The 23,148-nt window shown below is 40.1% G+C and overlaps 1 protein-coding gene across 4 annotated transcripts in view; it reads left to right on the plus strand.

Annotated features, from left to right (window-relative positions):
* The window catches only part of GABRR3 (gamma-aminobutyric acid type A receptor subunit rho3), a 55,201-nt gene that overhangs the window by 27,152 nt on the left and 4,901 nt on the right, over positions 1-23,148 (plus strand). For 3 of the 4 annotated variants that reach the window (XM_002761293.5, XM_035282969.3, XM_035282967.3), the window contains 4 exons: positions 1,472-1,554; positions 2,615-2,755; positions 8,661-8,813; positions 17,327-17,523. In XM_002761293.5, the coding sequence (XP_002761339.2) occupies positions 1,472-1,554; positions 2,615-2,755; positions 8,661-8,813; positions 17,327-17,523 (574 nt within the window). The remainder of the gene's footprint in view (positions 1-1,471; positions 1,555-2,614; positions 2,756-8,660; positions 8,814-17,326; positions 17,524-23,148) is intronic. The other variant, XM_035282966.3, reaches the window with a different exon arrangement.

Below are 23,148 nucleotides of genomic sequence, written 5' to 3' on the forward strand. Positions count from 1 at the left end.
CTTACCCAGACTGGAGTGCAATGGCACGATCTCAGCTCACCGCAACCTCTGCCTTCTGGGTTCAAGCAATTCTCCTGCCTCAGCCTACCGAGTAGGTGGGACTACAGGCACACACCACCATGCCCAGCTAATTTTTGTATTTTTAGTAGAGACGGGGTTTCACTATGTTGACCAGGATGGTCTCAATCTCTTGACCTCGTGATCAACCCGCCTTTGCCTCCCAAAGGCGTGGGATTATAGGCGTGAGCCAACGCGCCCGGCCTCTGCTGTTGATTTTCATCTGTATCTTTCCATTATTATATAGGTAACCAAGAGTAAAACAGCTTTGCTGGGTTCTGCAAGTCCTTCTAGTGAATCACTGACCTTGAGAGTGGTCTTGGAGATCCTCTAACACAGGAGGAACTCAAAATTTTTGTCAGCACAGCTCTTCCAGCCAACAGCAGAGCCAATCTAAGCCCAGAGCCAGATCCCCCGGTTCTGGGACTCGTTCTGACACCACCTTGCCTCCCAGCCTCTTTTATCCTTAATTCATTCACATGTACTATGAAGGAAGTGGACTGAAACACCTCAGAGGGCCCCTTCTAGGTTTAAAGTACTAGGAACACACCAAAATGAATATGTTTTGTGACACAAAGTAGTCCTTGGCTTGATGTATTGTTGCATGACTATTGACAGTAAAATTAGCCCACAGAAGATGAAATGGTCCTGCTCCTCTGATTAACTCAAGGACACCACAGGTAGGAGCATCTGTTGCCTTTGTGTTTTGCAAACCTGCTCAGGGGCCTTTTACAAACCTTTGATCTGCTATTGTGGGTACCAAAATTTCTACTTTGAGGCAAGATCATAGTACAGCAGCCTCTGCCTGAAGCCAGGAAAACTAGGAGGATATAAAATTTGAAAAAACAGTTCTTATCAGTATGCAAGCCTTTTGGCTTAATAGCACCTGAATTATACATTGTACACATAGATCTATAACTAAGAATGCTCCAGGCTTTTCACCCACTACTGGAAAGAGGATTTCCTCAGGTAAACTTTCTTTGTAAAGGAAACCTTTACCTACAGGTTTTTATAGCCACCATCCCAACCCTTTGTTACTATAGGCTATTTATGTGGGAATCTTCCAGAAAGCAAAAAATATTCAAATCTATTTAAAAGTCTTCTTACTTTAAAGTGTGTTTTTCTAGAGACATCAGAGCCAGAAAATACAGAGGGGGCTGATCAGGAAATGATGAGCTCAGAAGCAGGTATGAGAGCTGAATTCACTCACTGAATCTGTGGCTTAAACAAATCATCTACCCTCTAGAGTTTGCTTCCTTGCATATAATTTGGACAGAAGATAACACTGCCCGTTTTGGATTATTCTTGAAAGATACACAGAATGGACAAACAATAAGAAAGTTTCAATGTTGCATGCTCATTTGGCCAGATGGTTGAATGATCTGCAGTATTCTTTTTCTCATTCTCTTTGTAGGATAACGGTTTCTGCCATGTGCTTTATGGATTTCAGCAGGTTTCCTCTTGACACTCAAAATTGTTCTCTTGAACTGGAAAGCTGTAAGTCTCACTTCCTGGTGGAGTGAGTACATCATTTGAACACATCATCACATATTTACATGTAAATAAGCATGCTTTTAACAAGCATTTTAAAATCTTGATATATTTATCCAAAATCAAAACAGTTGTGGGGTTTTTTTTGTTTTGTTTTGTTTTTTTTGTGGGGTTTTTTTGGTTTCTGTTTTTTATGAAGGTTTTGATGGCAGTTTGTCTGTTAAAGAAGATTTGGGGGGAAAGTATTTTGATAATTGTATATCCTGCAGTTTCCATAATAAAGGAACAGCTCCCTAAAAAGGTCTATTCTTGCTAATGTTACATAGATTGACACAGACTTTCCACATTTGGAAAGCTCTGGAATTAATGTTCTCAGATGAATCACAATCCTTCATTAGGTAGACTTGGGTTCCCTAGAGAAATCTAGCTCTAGACATAGACACCCTTTATCAAAACCTCATCACAGGGTATCTGAGCTGTCAATCACTTTTACCCATCAGCTATTTTTGATACAAGATCTTAAAAGCTGACTGCAGTTTTTGAAAATGTGTCTAAAATGCTGGGAATCTCAATAGATGTCTACTCCCGAATACTCTGCCCTAAATCCATTAGAAACTTTTTGTACCACTATTTGACTTCAGAAAATTTCTTATAAGATTGGCCCATTTTGGAATTTCATCCAAGGAAACGAAAAACAACGAGGGACTAACAGGCTGGAGTCAGGCCTGTGACAGTGAGGGGATGCTATGGTGTCACTCTGACGTCTGGCTTAGTACTCTAAGAGAATGCACACAAATATGGGAGCAGCTATCTGGGGAGTTGTAATTCATTGTGTGGGCACAAGATCAACATTATACTAGTCATCAGGGTCTAACTTTTAGAGATTCTTTTCTCTTTTCCTAAAAGTGTGTGTATGATCAGTTCATTGGCAAACATATTTTTGTCACCTAATATGTTACATATCATTGGACTAGGCACTAGGGACACAGAGCCACATAAAACATGGTTATAGAACTCATCAAGCTTACAAGAACTGACTCCACTTACAAGTATTTTCATGTTTTAGATGCCTACAATGAGGACGACCTAATGCTGTATTGGAAACACGGAAACAAGTCCTTAAATACTGAAGAGCATATTTCCCTTTCTCAGTTCTTCATTGAAGAGTTCAGTGCATCTAGTGGATTAGCTTTCTATAGCAGCACAGGTACAGCATGTTACATGGGTAATTCATCAGCATTTATTGGACATCTACTGTTTGCAAAGCACCACAACCTGTGAAAAAACCGAATCCAAGCGATTGTACCCTTTGGCCAAGACCGTCATTCCTGTCCTTTACAGGGAGCGACCTCCATCTTTGCACACCTCATTTCTCTCCTGATCATGCACCCATCTCTAACAAGATGCCTTTCTTCCATTCCTGACTCCTCAGTCTCAATACAGCAGACTGAGTAATCTCTTTGGAACAGGAAGTTCAGAATTCTTTCCTATTCTAAACTTTTCAGTGTCTTTCCGTCACATTTACAACAAAATTGAAGTTTCTCAACGTGATCAGTCTTCTGCCTGATGTGGGACTCACCCACTCATCCTGCCCCTCACCACCTGCTATTCTTCTGACACTGGCCTTCTTGCTTGCCCACCTCATTCCATCAGCAGAACCTCTGCCTGGCCATCTCCTCCCTCTGCCTGGAAAGCTTTCCCCCAATGTTCTCATGACCAGCTTCCTCACTTCAGTCAGTGCTTTCTTCAAAGAGCTTCTCAAACAGTGCTTTCCTAACCAAACCAACCTGTGTAAAACAGGATTCCTTTCTCACCATTCCCCACCTCCGTCATCACAGCACCTACCATCACCTGAAGTATGCACTCATTTGACTGCTGTATTGTCTGAGTGCCTCACCAGGAAAGGGATGGGGAATCTGTCTGCCCTGCTCACCATTTCTTCTGCAGCACCTGGAACGTGCTTGGAACATGATAGATGCTCAATAAAAACCAGCTGAGTGAATCCATCCATAAAGTGCATTGTTGCCCCAAACAAAAAGCCCATCCAAAACTGGGCCTGTAGAGTACTCTTTACTATGACAGATGTATTTCTGAATTGACAAGTTTTATCCAAGACAGCTTTTAAAGTTATTTCTGATCTCCATTGAAGTTGGAAGCAGCCTCCTGTTCCCCTCGACCCTCCTCACCCTCCACTATCATTCCCCTGCTGGATAGTAATATTCTGGGTCATTGTAGGGCGAATCCATATAAAATGCCATTTCAGATTCAATGAAGCCATGCTTAGACCAGCCGGAAAGTGTACCAACAGCTGTCCCTGAGTTTCAGAGCTGTCCTGGCTAGAATGCTTTTACCTCCTCTGCCTTGATGGTGGTTCCTTTTCTCCTCAAAGATTCTCTACTCTGTTCTTAGATCTTGGAGAGTAGTTATCAAAGTTTTATCTAAAAACCTGCATCTTTAAGAGAGAAGTCGAAGTTTACATTGCAGAGAAGTTAAATGATTCTCTAGGAGCAGCAGCTATTTAGCTGTTTAGACCCAGAAGAAATTCTCTGTTTTACCCCGTTATTTGTCTGCATGGCTTGGGATTCAGCAAATGATGCTATCAATTTTAATCGTGTTTATTGCCTTTTCTGATTATATAAGTAACACATATTAATTTGTTTTGATCACTGATATATCCCTGGCTCATGGTACATGCTCAAAGGCTAATTATTGAATGAATGAAAAAATGTTAGACAATTTGAGGAGACCTCAGAAAAATTTAAAGGAAAATCTCTTCATAATCCTACCTCGTAGAGATAAACTGTATTATTATTTTGATATATTTTTCTGATCCTCCTCCTTCTCCTTCTTTTCTCACTTTGCCTTTCTCTATATGAATAAATATAAGCATATATTTATCAGGACTTTTAATGTTTTTCATTAATGCTAAATTAAATTAATATTTAAATAGAATGTATGCAATGAACAACCATGATATATGTGAAGTATAATTTATAAGATTTTTAAAATTTTACTATTGCTATGATGAAATAACTTTGGCATATGATACATTATAAATAGATATTTGCAATGTTTAATGCTAATATGATGTACTATATATGAAGCATAGAAATCCAAAAGAATTGTCTCCTGCACAGAACGTATACAAAATGTACTATAATAACAATGGCATTTCTTTAGCTTTTGAAGCACCATTATCTATTAACATATATACAACCACCTTCTTAACAAGAAGTTAAATTTTACTTCAAAATTCTGATTTTATCACTAAGTCATTCCATTTTCTCTCCTCTAATCTTATTTGTGCTTGTCAGACTTTTTGAGCTCTACCACGCGGGTCCAACACTAGCTGATTTTTATCTTTTTCTGGTCATGTTTTAGAATCTCTCCAAAGCCAGACAAAATGTTGGCATTGAAAAACTTGCTGCTCACAAAGATGCTTACATTTTAAAATGAACTTACATATCCCGAACATTGAAATGTAGTTATATTTTTAAGAAATAGCATTTTGGTTCCTTAGAAAATGAAAAAGTATATATCATTAGGTTCAAATGTACATGCTTTGTGTAGCATGAGATGGAGAGTTATCCATAATACGTTACCATTTTTTTTTAAAGCAAGTTACAGAAGAATACATTTTAAAATTCCCATACTTGTTATTGAAGAAAGTATTTATACATATTTATAAGTGTTTATATACATATGTGTGCATATCGTGTGTGTGTGTTTGTGTTAAAAGCCTAGAAGGATTAACAATAGATACCTCTAAGAAGTAGGTATAAATTGGGGAAATTTTCAACACTTGTATTTTTTAATTTGTTCCAATATACTCTTTTTTTTTTTTAATGACAGAAATTTAAATGGGCTCTGAGAATAGGAAAAATGCAGAAGGGAAACATTTTGGGAGTAGTATTCAAATATCAAATTAATAATCGTATCTGGGTTTATTTGACCATCCCTTAGGTTTCAGAAAGATTACATTTAGAAACTTATTTTAGTTCGTGAGCATGTGAGAGTTCTGCCTCACATCATCCATGAATATCTTCTGACAGTCAAACTCAAGTGTCTTTTTCAGACTGGTTTCCTGTTTAAGTATTTTAGCTTCCTCAAAAATAATTTTTGATTTTTTTTTCGCTCCTATTTTTACAAGTACCAGCCACAATCACCACTCCCAAATCAGCTCTGTGGAAAAACTATACACCTGATTCTGGCTATAAGAGCCAAAAATACAGTTATAGGACCTTAGTTTCCATTTTATAGCTGAACAACAGGGTCTTTGCAAGCAGGTGAGGGATTCTGCCTCCTGATCTCTTTCTCAAAATCATGCACTATTAATTTACAAAGAAAAGAAGAAGTGACCCCTGCCCCCAAAGGATACATTGAATAGTTATTCTTTATCATAGCATAGTCTAGTGGCGGAATATGTTAAGTACTATAAAGAGACCAGGGAACCAAAAAAAAGAAAAAGGGAGGAAAAAAAAAAGACCACCTAAACCCTGTGTCCATCATTTATTAGCAATGTGACCTTGGACAAGTTGCTTAATCTCTCTAACCCTCTACCTTCTCATCTTTAAGTGGGTTTCATAATACTCATGTAGACATCATAGGGTTGTGAGGATACATGATGTCATATAATCAAGTACCTTAGGATGTTGTCTGCCAGATAGTAGATGGTCAATAAACATTAGTTAGTAGCTGTCATGATCACGCTATTTTCATCCACGTTGTCTTGATCCTAGTTTCAAAGTGCCATTGAAGGTGACTATCTCTAGGTATAAAAACCTTCTTCATTCTTGTCTTGGGACTCACTCCCCAGTTACTGGCCCAGTCTTCCATTTCCCTGGCTACCAACTCTATAGCCCTTTTTTCTCTTTTATTAACACCTCTTCTTTCTACTGTATGGCAAGCTGATGGAGGCAGATGTACCCGCCCCCATCCAAAATTTAGTTCAGATGCAAAAACTGATGATGCCATGCACATGGCAAATGGGCATAAGGTGATTTATTTATTACTCACATAATGAGGCTTTCTAGAGAGAGAGGGACAGGCTCCCTAGCAGGTCCGAAAATGGCTTGAGAGAACAGGCAGGGGCTACTGGCATGGGTTTTTGTGGTAGCTAGGGGGTGCAGCTAGGGTGAAGGCTGCCTGTTGTAGGACAAGATGCATGCTTTGAACTTCTCACAGGTGCCAAAAAAGAGAGACCTAGGCTTTTTATTACTTGTTTAGATGTAGCACAGAAAGAGAAGTTGGGCTTGAGAGCTTTTAGCAGTCAAACATCAAAAATAGAATCAGACTCTTTATTGTACTACCCAAAATGAGGCCTTCCTGTCTTTCCAAGAAAGCACCACCTTTCCTGAGAGAGAAATGGATCCCCATGACCTGCAGGTTCAACTAAAATACCACCCCTAGTCTCGAACCACAAGGCAGAGCAGCAGTTTCGCTTCCTGGTTACTCCACCCCACCCCCACTCCACCAAAAAAAAGGACAACTGTTTTTCAGAAAATTACGAATAAAGGATGTAGATAACTAATTCTGTTTCAAGTTAATAATGAACAGAAAACCATATACCTTAATACTGTCTTCCTTTTGAATTGCTTTCACAGGTTTTCCTTATTTTAACCTCACAATAATTATATGAAGTAGCAAGGTCAGATAGCTGTTACTGTACTCTGCAGCCATCACTGAAACTCTCAGTTGTACACAGTAATAAACTGGGCTGTGACATAGGTGATACAAGACAATGAGAAGCTTAAAAACAATATACATTTTAACTTTATAATGTACTATGTGATGTATCTTTTATTACTCCTGGTAATAAAATTGTTTGGTATTTCTGAAGCATATATCAACTGACAGAGAGAAGCTTGGAACTAGGTAAGGAAAAGAAAGATAATGAGCATTTAATTGAGAATAGGATTCTAGAAGTAGAGTCTGCCAGTTCAATGTGGGTTGGCCAGATGTATTCCAAATGCCTAAGTACTTGACGTCATCCATCTAATAAGTTTGCCATCTTAGGTTACTAAGAAATTACTGCTGAGACTAGTAGAAGGGTTTTCCAACTCTGCAATACCTGTGATTTTTCTTTTATAACTTTTGACCTATAGTCCCTGTGTTTTGAATAATGTTATCTGAAAGTAAACAGCATTTATCACAGAAAAAATAATCCTGCTTATTCATAAAAGATGTATTTTCATGTTACCTCATTCATTGCCCTATTTTAGTAAAGATTTAACAAGATTGACACATAGTTTTTGTGAAATAAAGCAAGGTGATATAAATTAGAAATGTATTAGAAAAAAAAGGAAAAACCAGGATAGGGTATTACATATAACCTGGTGTGTGGTCATTAAAGAGTGGTGCTCAGAGAGGTCTTGCCGATGTCTGAAAATTTGACGTTAAACTTCCTAGTAGTCAATGGGAGAGGTAAACCTGAACAAAATATGTGTGTGGATGTGACCACAAATGGTGCTTTTAATTGGCACAATTAATATTACCAACATGAGTTTATATAATTTAAATAAGATGCAAAGAAACGTCATCATTTGGTTACTTTTTTGTAGATTTGTCATACACAAATTATGGTATTCATGAGACTTTAAAATTATAAAACTAGCTTATGGATGCCATTTTCTTTTCCATTTGAAGCCCTAGCTTTCTCCATCCCAGGTCAAAATCTAATGACCCACTGCCCACTGTGAATCTTGTCATTCAGATAAATGTTTCTTTTCATTTGTTGTAGCTAATAAATGGTCTGTTGGCTCTTTAATGCCATCATTGGTCGTGTATTGAGGACTTTCCTTCTTGCAGAAATGCCGCAACACAATGTATTGTGGAGAAAGGTCTTTAGAGGCCATCCCACAAAATATAACCGCTATTCATCCCTGAACTGTAGGTGTGGAAGTTAAAGAGGATCTTTGAGTCACTTAATTAAGCACACTGTAGTTCAGCTGGTTTAACAAACGCTGATGGAGTGCCAGGCCCAAACGTGGAGATGAGGATATCATGTTCCATGTCCCCAAGAGCTTGGAGTCTAAAGAAGCACATCATTTCACTAAGCGCAGTGTTTCTAAGAGGAAGCTTGCTCTAATGAAAACTTTGGCTTTTTTCCATAGGTTGGTACAATAGGCTTTTCATCAACTTTGTGCTAAGGAGGCATATTTTCTTCTTTGTGCTGCAAACCTATTTCCCAGCCATATTGATGGTGATGCTTTCATGGGTTTCATTTTGGATTGACCGAAGAGCTGTTCCTGCGAGAGTTTCCCTGGGTAAATCTCTCCCCATCTTTATAAAATGTTCACATGGAAGAAAGTTCAAGGGAGGTAAATAAAATGGGTGATACATGGAGAGGAAAAGAGAATGGTGGTTTAGTAGGGATAGTCAGAGATGAACATCTAGGTTGCAGTATTTATCTTGACGTCTTCAAGAGCAAATTGTAATTGAGTTATTTCCTTGGGAACCCAGATTTTAAGTATGAAGGCTTTGCTGACTGACCTGCAGCTGGATGATAGTAAAGAAAGAGGGTGAAATTATGAAGCATAAACAGCCTCACTTTTAAATCTTGTCTCTTCTTTTTTAAGAAAATCTCCCCATGCTTTATGTAAGTCCATTTAGTGTTTCATGACAAACCCTTACATCACAGAAAGGGAGACATTCAAAGTAATTCACACTATACTGTTAGTGTATTAATAATAAATTACCTCGGTGGGTTAACAAGAACATGGAGGGGATACTTGAATTTGAAAATATGAATACTAATTAGAAATTAGGACTTAACCAAAAGGCCAAAATCAGAAACAACCACAGAGGAATTTCAGGTGCAGTAGCACATTAGTTGGCAAGAGATTTTAGGTGGAGAGACGTTGCCAGCCTCATTAAGTCACTACACAGGGGTGATTATCTACACCATCTAGCATGCTGTATGCCTCTGTCACACACGCTGATTTATGGGAGCCATTTCAGACCCACTTAGCAGTTACTGGGATCTTAGAAAGCAGAAGGTGCCAACCTAAGAACTTAGATGACACGTTACTTAATAAGAACCCAAGAGATAATTCCACTTGCCTCTTTTGCTGGTCAGGGCAGAACCCCCTCATTTTATCTGATGTTGTTCTTTCATTTGTAGTGCTCTATCTAGAGAGAAGATTGTTATTATTATAATAATTGTTACAATTATTGTAATTATCACACAATTCATTCCAGAAAGGGTGGTTTGTAAGTTAATGTTCACAAATTATATGCGTGCTTCAAAAGATCATTTGAAATACATAAATTATTAATATTAACAATTTGCTCACCTCCTTTCCCTATTAAAAGATTCAATTTACAAGCATTTGAGACTTGAATATCTTCAAGGAAAAAAATACCATCTGAAGAAGTAATTAAATTATTTGGACTGTTTCTTCACACCAGAGCGTGTGCCTGACCTCAGTACTGCAGTGTGGCAGCATAGACCCAAATACGAGACCGAGGGCACATTTCCAGCCCTCGAAACACAGAGAGAAAAGCTCTAAGTCTATAAAGGTTTATGAACATGATTTTCAGTCAGATTTCTGAAGTTGACTGCTCTGCTCTTATACTGTGAAAACGACAGCAATAAGAGCTACTTCCATGGAAGGTTGGAGTGAATTGAGAACAGTAAAACACTTTTAAGACACCCTTGAAATTATCTGCTTCTTGCAACCACGTCTGATCCCTTAGGGTTAGGAAATTGCTATGCAGATTTATGTAAAATGCATGCAAATCAGAAGTGTCCCTCTCCCACTTTGAAAAAAAATTATTTTAATAAGAGAACAGTACTGTTTCTATAGAAGTGTTACCCTCTCAGGCTTTTGCTTCCTTCCACCCTCACATTTTTTTTCAAAGATACTTTGCTCTCTGCTTCCCTCGCTCTTTGCAAATGCTGTGCTACCCAATTCTCTGGAAGGTTCTGTGACTATCTCTTCATCTGGCCCACTTGCCTTTTCTTATTTGCTTCCTTCCTTCATCTTCTCTACAGCATTTGACATTATTAGGCTCCTCTGCAAATCTAGGACCAACTTTAGTGGTCAAGAATTTCAGCCTCATCTTCCTCATCTGCAAAATGAAATTATTAATACTACCTGTTAAAGGTCATTATGAGAATTAAATGGGAGAATTAATCTAATCATGTCAACTGCCTAGCTTGATGCCTGGACAAAACCAACCACATACATAATGCATTAGTTTTCAATACTCTCCAATAGTCTGGTTTTCTCCTCCTGAAGACTTTCCTTTTCTCTTTACTGCCTTTTCCACTCCTTAAGTATGAGTAACTCCCTCCCAAGGGTCTGCTCACTTTTGACTCTTATCTAGTGGAAGAAACTTTTATTCCAACTTCTGTCCCTATATAAGTATATGCTATTTGGATACTTTCAGTTGTATGCTGCACTTCACCTGCAGTACTACAAGCATTCAGCCTGTTTAGAATCAAGTCTTACCTTGGGAACCCAGACTTCAGGGATGGAGGATGTCCCACCTGACCTGTAACTGGATGATAGTAAGGAAAGAGGGTGAAAGTAGGAAGCATAAATAGCCTCACTTTTAAATCTTATCTTTTCCCTTTCTAGGTACTCTTCCATGCATTACCCAAGTCCATTTAGCTTTTCCTGACAAACCGTTACATCACAGAAAAAAAGAACCTTCAAACAAATTCACACTATACTGTTCATTTCTTCATAATAACTTACGTTGATGGGTTAGCAGGAAAGCCACTTATTCTCTTCACCTATTCTCTTTCCTTATTCTCTTCAGGGCCTCCCGGTTTGTCCAGCCTTTCATATCTGAAACCTCAATTTCCTTTTTAATCTTTAGCAGTGATCCTCAAACTATGACCTCAGGACGCACTTACACTCTTAAGAGCTAATGAGGACCCTAGAGAGCTTTTGTTGCTGTGGGTCATGTCTATTATTATTAGCCATATTAGATGTTAAAATAGAATTTGAAAACGTGTTAATTTACTTAAATCTAGGAATAATCAACATTGTAAGTTAACATGATAACATATTGTATGAAGCGTAATTATTTTTTATAAACAAAAAGTTTAGTGAGAAGAGTGGCATTTTAAAACATTTTTGCAAATCTTTAATGTCTGCCTTTATAGAGGGCAGTATGGATTTTTATCTCTGTTTCTTCATTTATGCTATTGCAATAGGTTTTGGTTGAAATATAGGGAGAAATCTGACCTCATCAGATACATAGTTTGAAAAAGGAGTAGTATCTTAATAGTCTTTCCAGATAATTGCAGATAGCTTCTCTTCACATGACACCAAAACTCAGCAAGTCATAATTTCTTAAAAGTTTAGTTGCAATGTGCTATCTGAAACCATGTCAACAAATATTTTCTACTCTGTTAGATTAGAATCCATTGGTCTACCTTATACCTTGAATAGACTTTTCCCTGATGCATTGGTCGTTTGGAAAATATTGGTTCACTGAGTTATTCAGATCTTCAAAATGTTTACATAATTCATTATACTGATTTGGATCATAATCTCAAAAGACACAATACCGAATGCCATAATCCTGAATGTTGAAATCCTGAAAGATCAAAATCCCTCAGGTCTAAATCCCTAAAGTCTAAAATCTCAAAAATCACAATCACAGGATAATTGCACCATGTTAGGCCAGTCCTTGGGCAGTATCTTTATGCAATTGCCTATAACTTACCGCTGCTTCATAAATGAAATTTTCTTTTTAGTTTTTGGTCTCTTTTTCTTATTTTTTTTTTTTTTACTATTTTTATTGTCAGAATTATATTTCTTATAATTTTCTATGCTACGTATTTTATCTTTGCATCATTTCTAGTAGTGGAGATATAAAGTTAGACTATTAGGGAGTTCGAATTTGTATTATGCCTTTTTGCAAATTTAGCTCCCTGAAAGTGCATTTTCACATTAGCTTTGTAAGTATTGTGCATGTATGTAAAAATGTTGGAACTTTCTCAATAAATGAAGATATGTCATTTTTGTACATCTGCATTTGTGAAAGATAAAATTTCGTGAGATCTCAGCTCTTTGGGTGACTGCATATGTGGTTTTTGATCAATCCTCAGAGACTTAGGTTGTCCATCACGGTGTTTGAGATGACCACAGTTATAAAGCCGGGTACCCACAATAACCCACCCTAGTGATATGCGGTTATGTTTCCGTTTTGACCTGTTTCTGTATCAGTATGGTTCATCTGCTCATAACTGCTATATCTCTGCAACTGTAGTCAGTATACCTGAGTGTTTATGCTTACAGAAATACGTTTTTTTATTGCCTATTTTACTGTGTAAAGTGGCTTATGAAGTGTCGTGTCATTTTTTATGTTTCTTGAATAAATTACCTTTTTAAAATATAAATATGTTTTACATTTTTCAAAATTATTTTTTAGAACCATATTTTCAGGATTTTGATCTTTCAAGATTGTGATTTTTAGTATTTTAGACTAGAGATTTTGATCGTTGGGGATTTCAACATTTGGGATTATGGAATCTGGAATTGTGTCCTTTGGTATTGTGATTGGTTCCTCCTCCCCACCTGTTTTTTTCTGTCAAAATCCTTCCATCTCTACATGGCTGAAAACCTTTAGTGATGACTCCAAGCACACATGGTCTCTCTCATCTTTGAAAACACGACTCTTCATATATCTCCTAAGTAGCTTACTTCCTCTATTTCATGTTTTGCTGTGGGGCAGGAGTGGCTTGTCTTTTGACCTCTATTAGGATGTGAGCTCCTTAAGGACAAGGGATCACTATTACGATTTTTGTTGTTCCTTCAGTGGGTAGCGCAGTGTCCTCCTGCACGTATTTCATGTTCGATAGGTAGTTGTTAAGTTGCCGGTGTGTAGTCCAGCATATTTTTAGTTGCTAACTGGAAACAATAACGGATGACTCATTTGCTGGTGAAGACCCTCCCACATTTGCCATGTTTCGGGTAAAAAACAGTAGAGGGTGCTTAGCATTTAGAAGTATGTTCTGTGTTAGGCAATTCTTGGCCGGGCGCGGTGGCTTACACCTGTAATCCCAGCACTTTGGGCGGCTGAGGAGAGCAGATCATGAGGTCAGGAGATCAAGACCATCTATGAAGCTTAATACTGTGAAACCCCATCTCTACTAAAACAAAAAATTAGCCGGGCATGGTGGCACATGCCTGTAGTCCAGCTAATAGGGAGGCTGAGGCAGGAGAATCGCTTGAACCCAAGAGGCAGAGGTTGCAGTGAGCCGGGATTGTGCCACTGCACTCCAGCCTGTGCGACAGAGTGAGACTCTATCTCAAAAAAAAAAAATTAGCTGGGAGTGGTGGTGTGTGCCTGTAATCCCAGCTGCTAAAGAGGCTGAGGCAGGAGAATCGCTTGAATTAAAGGTTGACAGATGAAATATCTGTCGGAGGTTGCAGTGGGCCGTGATTGTGCCACTGCACTCCAGCCTGGTGACAGAGTGAGACTGTCTGAAAGAAGAAAAAGTATGCACTGTGATTAGGCAGTTCTCATAAGAGATAATAGCTACCATAACTTGGAATGTATGATGGGTCAAAAATACTATTATGACTCTCCATTAAATTTGGTATGGAGAGAATGTGAGACAATTATGTAGTTGTTCAAGGATATTTAAATATTATACTTTCTCCTCTCATTTTCACTTCCTCATCCTTTTCTTGCCTCCATCATTCTTGCTTGATCCCTATGCATGACGTATTCTATTCTCTATAGAATGCATTAAGTAATGGACTCATTTACTGTAAAACAGATATGGCAGAGGAAGCTTTCAGGCCTGTAGTTACTCTCAAAGAAAAATCATCTCCTAACAGAGGATATGCCATATATGCTTGGAAAAGGGAATACTTAAGGAACTGGATAAGAGCAGCTCATTTAAGCATCACAGAGATACCAGAATTTCTACTGACACTTATTTGTACTCTTATACCACCTTCATGGGAAAATGGTTATTAGTTTCTGGTCATAGAGTAATGTTGGAATGTCAGGCCACCTTCATTTCCTTCATATCATGTAACATTTTCTTTCTGCCTAGGCCTATATGAAAAATATTTTTACTCACTTGAAGGTGAATATAACACCCCCTCCCTTCAAAAGAACTACCTGCAACACAGTTATTGAGGGGTGAACTCAGTGGTGTTATAGTGACGCCCGTCTGCCCCACTGCTTCACCACCATGCATGGCTAAAAATAGCCAATGAAACGGAATGATTAGTAATTCTCCCCAGACTAACGTGTTCTTAAGACCCCATGTATGTCTTTAAAAGTTAGTATGGTGAAGCTGCAAGAGCTCGGAGGAGTTGAGTCAAAGGGTCAGACTAAATAATTTCTCATAACACTTTCCTAACTATGCGTAGCAACATCAGTAGGGGGGAAAGATAATTTTCTAATCCAAACACATGAGCTTCCTTCAATTTAGTGGTTGCTTCATATAATTCAAAACTCCTTTATTGGGATGTTAACTTTAATGGGTTTGGAAGGACTACTATTTGTCAAGATTGATGTATCTTTGAGGGGTGGCTCAAGACATAATAAGTGTATTTAATGTAGCTATAATACTCCTGACTTCAAGTTCTATTGCTTTAGGAATTTATATCTCAGTTTTCTCATTATTCACTCCCCCTACCCAACAATCACTCCTCTCCACTCTAATCCTTTCTTTTTTATTACTCATCTTAAAGAAGGAAAATCCGGAATGCTGGTTTTAAAATAAATAAAGCTATAATAAATTAGTTGGAGTAAGTACCCTTTTAAAGAAAATGATTAATGGTTTATTGCTCTCTGGCAAATATAGATAGTGCAGTTCCTTTTTATTTGCCCAGTAGTTACCAATTTCAAATACATGATGAGACCAAACAAACTTGTGTGTTTGTTCTAAACCCTTATTTTGTCCACTAAGCTCCTTATTACTGTACATTGAGGAAAACATTCAGTTCTATCTTTTTTATCTTAGAGAACCAGTAGAGAAGACCTTAAAAATTTTTCAAACAAATGAGGTTGGCACTAAGTGGGAATATTAGTTCATGATTCCTTCACTTCCTGCCAGTAAAATCTTGAAGACAGTAAGGCATTGCCCCTTGGCATAATTCTGCACTCTGAACAGAATTTGCATTCTGCTCTGACATACAAGGTAATTCCTTCGCCACTCTCAGCTTCTATTTCTTTTCTGCAATGTGTGTCTAATTATTTACCTAGATGTGTGATGGGTAAATATTTGATAAAAGCAAGCAGGTTTTATTTAATAATCTTGGCTTCTGCTATACCTGTAATGTTAATAAAAATTCCATGCTTAATACAATTCCATGCTTCATGTTTATTCCTTGCTTCATGTTTATGTAGCACGTATGTTTTAGAGCCAGACAATGCAGACATCACTCTCTGATCGTACCATTGTTGAGGGAGACCTGGGACTTGATGAGGTAATGGCCTGTGTTCAATGTTAAGAGCTGGAATAGCATTTAGGTTTCTTATTCTGACATTCAAATCGTGTGAAGGTGAGAGCCCAAGTCCTCCCATGGTACTGTCAAATTGCCAAGTTGTGTCGATCTTGATCATACAAACTTAAAAACTTTGTTTGGAATAGAATGACTCTATAGAATTGTTACTGTGTTTGATATGGGGCTCTCTCAGATGAGAGCTTCACAGAATTATTACAGAAAGGATAGAATGTGTTGGTGAAAGCAGTCCACATGCTGTGGCTGTACATTTAGGAGTAAATCACAGTGCTCTTCCTGCTGTTTGGGACTCTGTCTGTTGACATTAAAATGTCCTCACAACTTATAAAAATCATTAAGGATTCCATTTGCACCTCCCTGGTGGGAAATTAAGAAATAAAACCATGCCAGCCAGTGTACATTTCAGATATTTACAATAGTATGCTTTCTCTCCAGGCAGCACTCTTGCAATATCCCTCTGAGAAATAAATGTAGACATGGAATGGCCCTCCCCACAGCCAGCATTTTATTAAGAAAATCTCAGAGCCACTTATTCCTCCATTTCCCCCCAGAACCTTGATCTTCTTAGCTCTGATGATCAGGCCAGAGAAGGGAAGGGGGAAGGCAGCAGAAAGAGAGAAGTAGGGAAGAGAAGAAAAGGGAAGTGGGGGGGGGCAGGGAGGAGAAAGGAGGGGAACAGGGAAGGGACTGCAAGGGAAAAGGTGACTGGAATTCAGCAGTTGCTCGGTAAATGTTTACAATGAACTGAACCCCCCCGGCACACTTAGAATCAGTGGAACTGTAGTTTTGTTAACAAAGGACAAAGAGAATAACAATGATTTTTAAAGTATTCTCTGTGAAAGGATAATATAGAGAATAGCAACACTGGAGAAGAAATCAGCTCCCCGGAAACAGGAAATATTAAAGGTAGACAGAAAGACAGGTTATGAACAGTAACAATTGTGAAGGAATGCGAGAGGTTAGAGGAAATGATTTTAGAATTTTTTTAAGTTGAATACATGTTTACCTTTCTGGGATGCTTAGAAGAGGCCCATCTGAGGATAGAAAATAGAAATGTCAGAGTCTGGTCACTGTGAAGTCTTTAAATGGAGTGAAAAAAATCCTTCTGTACAATAGGGTGAGAGCAAGAAAAAGCAACAGGAAAAAAATCCAGTGAGAATATCTTGTTGGCTTGAGATGGATACTTGGTCAGCGTACACACACCTTCCCTCCTCTTTGTTCTATCCCCAGATGGATATTGTTCTAGAAGACGCACCCCTGGTGTAATTCAGCACCAGACCCTGGAAGTGAATGGTTGTGTCACTAAGCTTGTCACTGTTCTCAAATGACAGGAATCACCACAGTGCTGACCATGTCCACGATCATCACGGCCGTGGGTGCCTCCATGCCCCAGGTGTCCTACCTCAAGGCTGTGGACGTGTACCTCTGGGTCAGCTCCCTCTTCGTGTTCCTGTCAGTCATTGAGTACGCAGCTGTGAACTACCTCACTACAGCGGAGGAGCGGAAGCAATTCAAGAAGACAGGGAAGGTACAGCCTCACTTTGACGATCAGATTCCTTGGGGAATGTAGAAAAGACTACCCTTTTTTTTTTTTTTTTTTTAGGGGGCAGACCCATGGCTGGGCTCAGCTTTATTTATTTTTTCTTTTTTTTTTTTTATTGCATTTTAGGTTTGGGGGTACATGTGAAGAACATACAAGATAGTTGCATAGGTTCACACGTAGCAGTGTGATTTGCTGCCTTCCCCACCTTCACCTATATCTGGCATTTCTCCCCATGCTATCTCTCCCCAACTCCTCACCCCCTGCTGTCCCTCCCTGTGTCCATGTGTTCTCATTGTTCAACACCCGCCTATGAGTGAGAACATGCAGTGTTTGATTTTCTGTTCTTGTGTCAGTTTGCTGAGAGTGATGGTCTCCAGTTTCATCCATTTCCCTATAAAGGATACGAAGTTATCGTTTTTGATAGCTGCATAATATTCCATGGTGTATATGTGCCAGAAAAGACTACCCTTATCTGTCGCCCTCTCTTGACGGTGTTGTAAGCCTTTGTTTTAAGTGCATAAGGTAAGTGAGGGACAAGAGGCAAGTGTCCAGTATGATGACAATTCAGCCCTGAACCTCACTCTCTGCTGGCTGCTTTTCTCATCCTCACTCACCCTCACCAGGAGTTGGTGTGTGTGAACTTCTCTCAATATACTCCCTTTACCCAACTGTACCCTTTGAGTAGAAGGGGTTGACATACAGACCACATTCTTTCAAGTGGATGATGGTGACAATAATAACAGCTCACGTGCAATGGGGGTTCATCAAATATTGGCATCATGCCAACCACCTTACATTTTATGTCAGTTAAGTCTCATAGTAACCCTGGAAGGTCACTGGTTTATTGCCCTTGTTTCGCAGAGGTGAAGTAAACACAGCCGGGTTGTAACTTGGCCAAGGTCACATAGCTGAAGAGGAATCAGGCTTTGCTCCTGGGTCTCCTTGACTTCAAAGGCTGTGTGTGCCCTCTCAACTAATAAATGATATCTCTCCACCGAGAGCCAGCATTTATTTTTGGGGGAGAGTGGTAGAGCATAAAGGGAGGTTGTTTCCCCACAGTATCCTAGAGTCATTTCTAGGATACTGTGGGGAAACAACAGTATCCTACTGTGGTCTCTGGACTCTAAATGTCATCCACGTTTTTTGTGACATTGTTTAATGAATGTAGATAGATTGCTCTCTACCTGCTTCATTTCATGGAGGATTTGGGCACCAGTTTCTTGCTCTTACAAGAACTTACATAAGATATTGTACTTGAGAAACTTAACTGATAAGAGTTATTTCTACTCTACTCTTAAGAGAATAAACACACATATGCACATATACATATGTGCATATACTATATATGTATGCATATACATCCTATATAGAGAGTATCTATACACATACACCCATAACTTCAATGAAATGTATTCACATTGCTTTAAGATTATTTTACATGAACATTTATATACACCAAACATTATTAATATTTTTTATACTTCTGAGAGCATCTCATACTTTCAGAGTATTTTGTTTTGTTTTGTTTTTTGAGACAGTCTCACTCTGTCATCCAGGCTGGAGTGCAGTGGGACGATCTTGGCTCACTGCAACCTCCACCTCCCGGTTTCAAGTGATTTCCTGCCTCAGCCTCCTGAGTAGCTGCAATTACAGGCGTGCACCACCACGTCCAGCTAATTTTTGTATTTTTAGTAGACACTGGGTTTCATCATGTTGGTCAGGCTGGTCTCAAACTCCTTACCTTGTGATCTGCCTACCTCACAGGTAGGCATCCTGCCAAAGTGCTGGGATTACAGGCGTGAGCCACCACACCCGGCCCAGAGTGTTTTGATATCCTCTTCTCACACCAAACCTTCCTGTCAGCCCTCAGTGTAGATCTTGAAGGGACTCTTACCTCTATTTTATAAATGAAAAAGCAGAGTTCTAGTGAAATGAAGTGATTTGCTGACAGATTCTCAGCCAACAGAACTGCAATTGCCATTCAGATCTGGAATGCTCACTTCATCCTTTGATTTTGCACCCTTTGAGTCCAAGCTCTCATAAAGGCTGATTTTGTTTTCTGGCAGATGCTTTCATTTCCTTGCTGGCAGCATGTGACTGTGTTTGCCTGACACGTACGCACACACAGTGAGTGCTATGCAGGTGTAAGGAAACCAGGAGCACTTAGAGCAGTATGTGCCAGCGGTGTATAGGCATCACCTGGGTCCTCGATAAACTCTTAACTCAGGAGGTCTGGGGTGGGACCTGAGACTCTGAATTTCTAATAAGCTACAGGTGTGGCTGCTGCTGCTGATCCGTTTCCCACACTGAATAGCAATGATTTGGATAATCTGTGAAGTGAAAGGTGACAGGAAGAATGTGTAAGGAGGGAAAGAATTTTCTTCATGTTTTATTTTGTTTTTGTACAAGGAGTGGCTAACACAAGAAATAGGCATTGAAGTACTTCTGGCCCGCCTCCATCTAGTCCTTTGACTCAAAATATCTACAACTCCCTGCCCCCATCTGCCACACAACATGTGTTCACACTGCCTGATTGTTTTCTGCTTGTTGATATTGTACACAGTCTTTTTGTGCCACTATGCAAAGTTTCTTTTCAGGTAATAAGCATCCTCCACTTAAAAAATTATTTTTTAATTTTTAATTGTAAAATTACTATAACTTAGATTTTACAGTCTAAACTGTTTTTAAGTATAGTTCAGTAGTGTTAAGTATATTCACACTGTGGTGCAACAAATCTCCTGAGCTCTTTCATCTTGCAAAACTGAAACTCTATACTCATTAAGCGGCAACTCCCCATATTCTGCTCCCCCAGGCTCTGGAAACCACCATTCTAATAATCCTCAGTTATCTCAAAGAAATGCAGTTATCTCAAAGGAATGTCCTATTTGCCATTCATATCTTTGTGGGACAAAATGAAGAAAGAATTGAAGTCAGAAGTGATAGCAGGCCAGGCACAGTGGCTCGCGCCTGTAATCCCAGCACTTTGGGAGTCTGAGGCAGGCGGATCACTTGAGGTCATGAGTTCTAGACCAACCTGGCCAACATGGTGAAACCCCGTCTCTACTAAAAATACAAAAATTAGCCAGGCATGTGGTGGGCACCTGTAATCCCAGCTACTTGGGAGGCTGAGGCAGGAGAATTGCTTGAACCTGGGAGTCTCAGGTTGCAGTGAGCCAGGATCACACCACTGGACTCCAGCCTGCACAACAGAGTTAGAATCTGTTTCCAAAAAAAAAAAAGACATGATGGTAAACCAATCCCACCACATCCCACCAGCCAGCACTATCCACCCTCTACCACCATCCACCAATACCACCACCCACTACCACCACTCACCACCTATCATTTACCACCCACCACCCACCTTCTACCCATAACCACCATCCACCAACACCACCACCTACCACCACCATTTACCACCTATCATTTACCAACCACCACCCACCTTCTACCCATAACCACCATCCAACGCCAACACCCACCACCACTCACCACTCATCGCTTACACCCACCAACACCATATGCCCCTAACCACCATCCACCAACATCACCACCCACCACTACCACCTATCATTTACCAGCCACCACCCACCTTCTACCCATAACCACCCTCCACCAACACCAACACCACTCATCACCCATCGCTTACCACCCACTACCACCATGTGCCCCTAACCACCATCCACCAATGCCACCACCCACCACCACCACTCACCACTCATCACTTACCACCCACCATCACCCTCTACCCCAACCACCATCCACCAACACCATCACCCACCACCCACCATCCACCACCACCACCCACCACCCATCATTTACCACCCACCACCAGCATCTACCCCTACAGCAACACCACCACACACCACCCACTCACCCACTGACCACCACTTACTCCCAGCCACCACTCACCACCTACCACCACCACATCCCCATATCCACCACCACCATGCGCACCACCCAACACCACTGTCAACCACTGTTTACCACCATTCCCAACCACCATCCACCAATACCACTACCATCCACTAACATCACCAGTCAACCACCACTACATCCTATTACCCACCACCATTATCCAACACCATCATCTACCACCATCACCCATACCATCACCACCAGCATCCACCACCACTCACCACCCACCACTACCATATACCCTCATCACCATCTACCACCTACCAACACCACCAACCATGACCCACTACCAACTACCACCGCCACCAACACCTACCACCACCACCATCCCCACTCACCACCACTACCACCACTCACCATCCACCATCAACATTCCCACCTACCACCCACCACTTACCATCATCCATCACCATCCACCACCACCACTTACTGCCACCCACCATGACCAATGTCCACCACTACCAAACAGCACCATCACCACCACCAGACACCAATACCCACCACCACCATTCACTACCAGTACCACCACCACATACCACTGCCACTCACCACCATAACCACCACCAGCCAACACCACCCAGCATCTATAACCCTTCACCACCACCACCACCACCACCACCACCATCCATCTCACATTATTACCATCTACCATCACACACCACTACGACCCAGTACCATCATGTTCACATACACATTCCAACCACCTCCCTCCCCAAGATACTCAGACGGGAAGAACAGCAGGTCTATGGAAAACGTATCCCTAATGTTGATCATTGCTCAGAAAGAGGAAAAATAGCTACTTTCTTTCTTGGCCGGGTGCGGTAGCTCATGCCTATAATCCCAGCACTTTCAGAAGCCAAGGCAGGAGGATTGCCTAAGCTCAGGAGTTCAGGACCAGCCTCAGCAACATAACAGGACCTCGTCTCTACTAAAAATAAAATAAAATACTGTCTCTGCAGATGTACCTGTTATGTGCCCATCTGCAGGGGACGATAAGACACTTTACTCTCCAGGTGCCAAGGTTTGGCTTTCATGCTCTCCATTGCCCGAGCATGGCAGGCCACTCCAAGCCCCTCCGGGCTGGAACTGGTGTCAGGAGAGCCTTGGATGAATCATATGCCCTGGTGCTGGGGTTGCCCCACTCCTCTGAGCTCTTCTTTCTGATCAAGCCCTGCTTAAAGTTCAATAGAAGAGCATGAATTATTTAAAAAATCATCTCAGCGTAGTGGTGTGTGCCTGTAGTCCCAGCTACTCAGGAGGCTAAGGCGGGAATGATCACTTGAGCCCAGGAGGTCAAGGCTGCAGGGAGCTGGAATCACACCACTGTACTCCAGCTTAGATGACAGAGTGAGACCTGTCTCGATAAATGAAAACAAGAAACAAATTTTAATTTAAAACTTAAGAAAATAAAAAGGGACAACATAACTCAAGTATGGGTCTTTGATTAGTTCACTGACTGCACAAAATAGTCTTCATGTCTTTTGAATTCATAAAATATTAGGTTTTAAAATCACGATGAACCAAATACATGTTTTGGCAGAATTTATTTTGCAGCCTCCAGTTTGAATTGTGAATAATCTCATCCAGTTGTAGTCTCTATTTGTTCATTTTTGAACTTCCTTGTAAATCAAGCAGTGATTTTGTGTTCTCCAAGAGCAGTCAGTAACAGCTGCTTTGCACTGCTCCAAAGTA

The sequence above is a fragment of the Callithrix jacchus genome, chromosome 21, assembly GCF_049354715.1.
Source record: "Callithrix jacchus isolate 240 chromosome 21, calJac240_pri, whole genome shotgun sequence".
Lineage (NCBI taxonomy): Eukaryota > Metazoa > Chordata > Mammalia > Primates > Cebidae > Callithrix > Callithrix jacchus.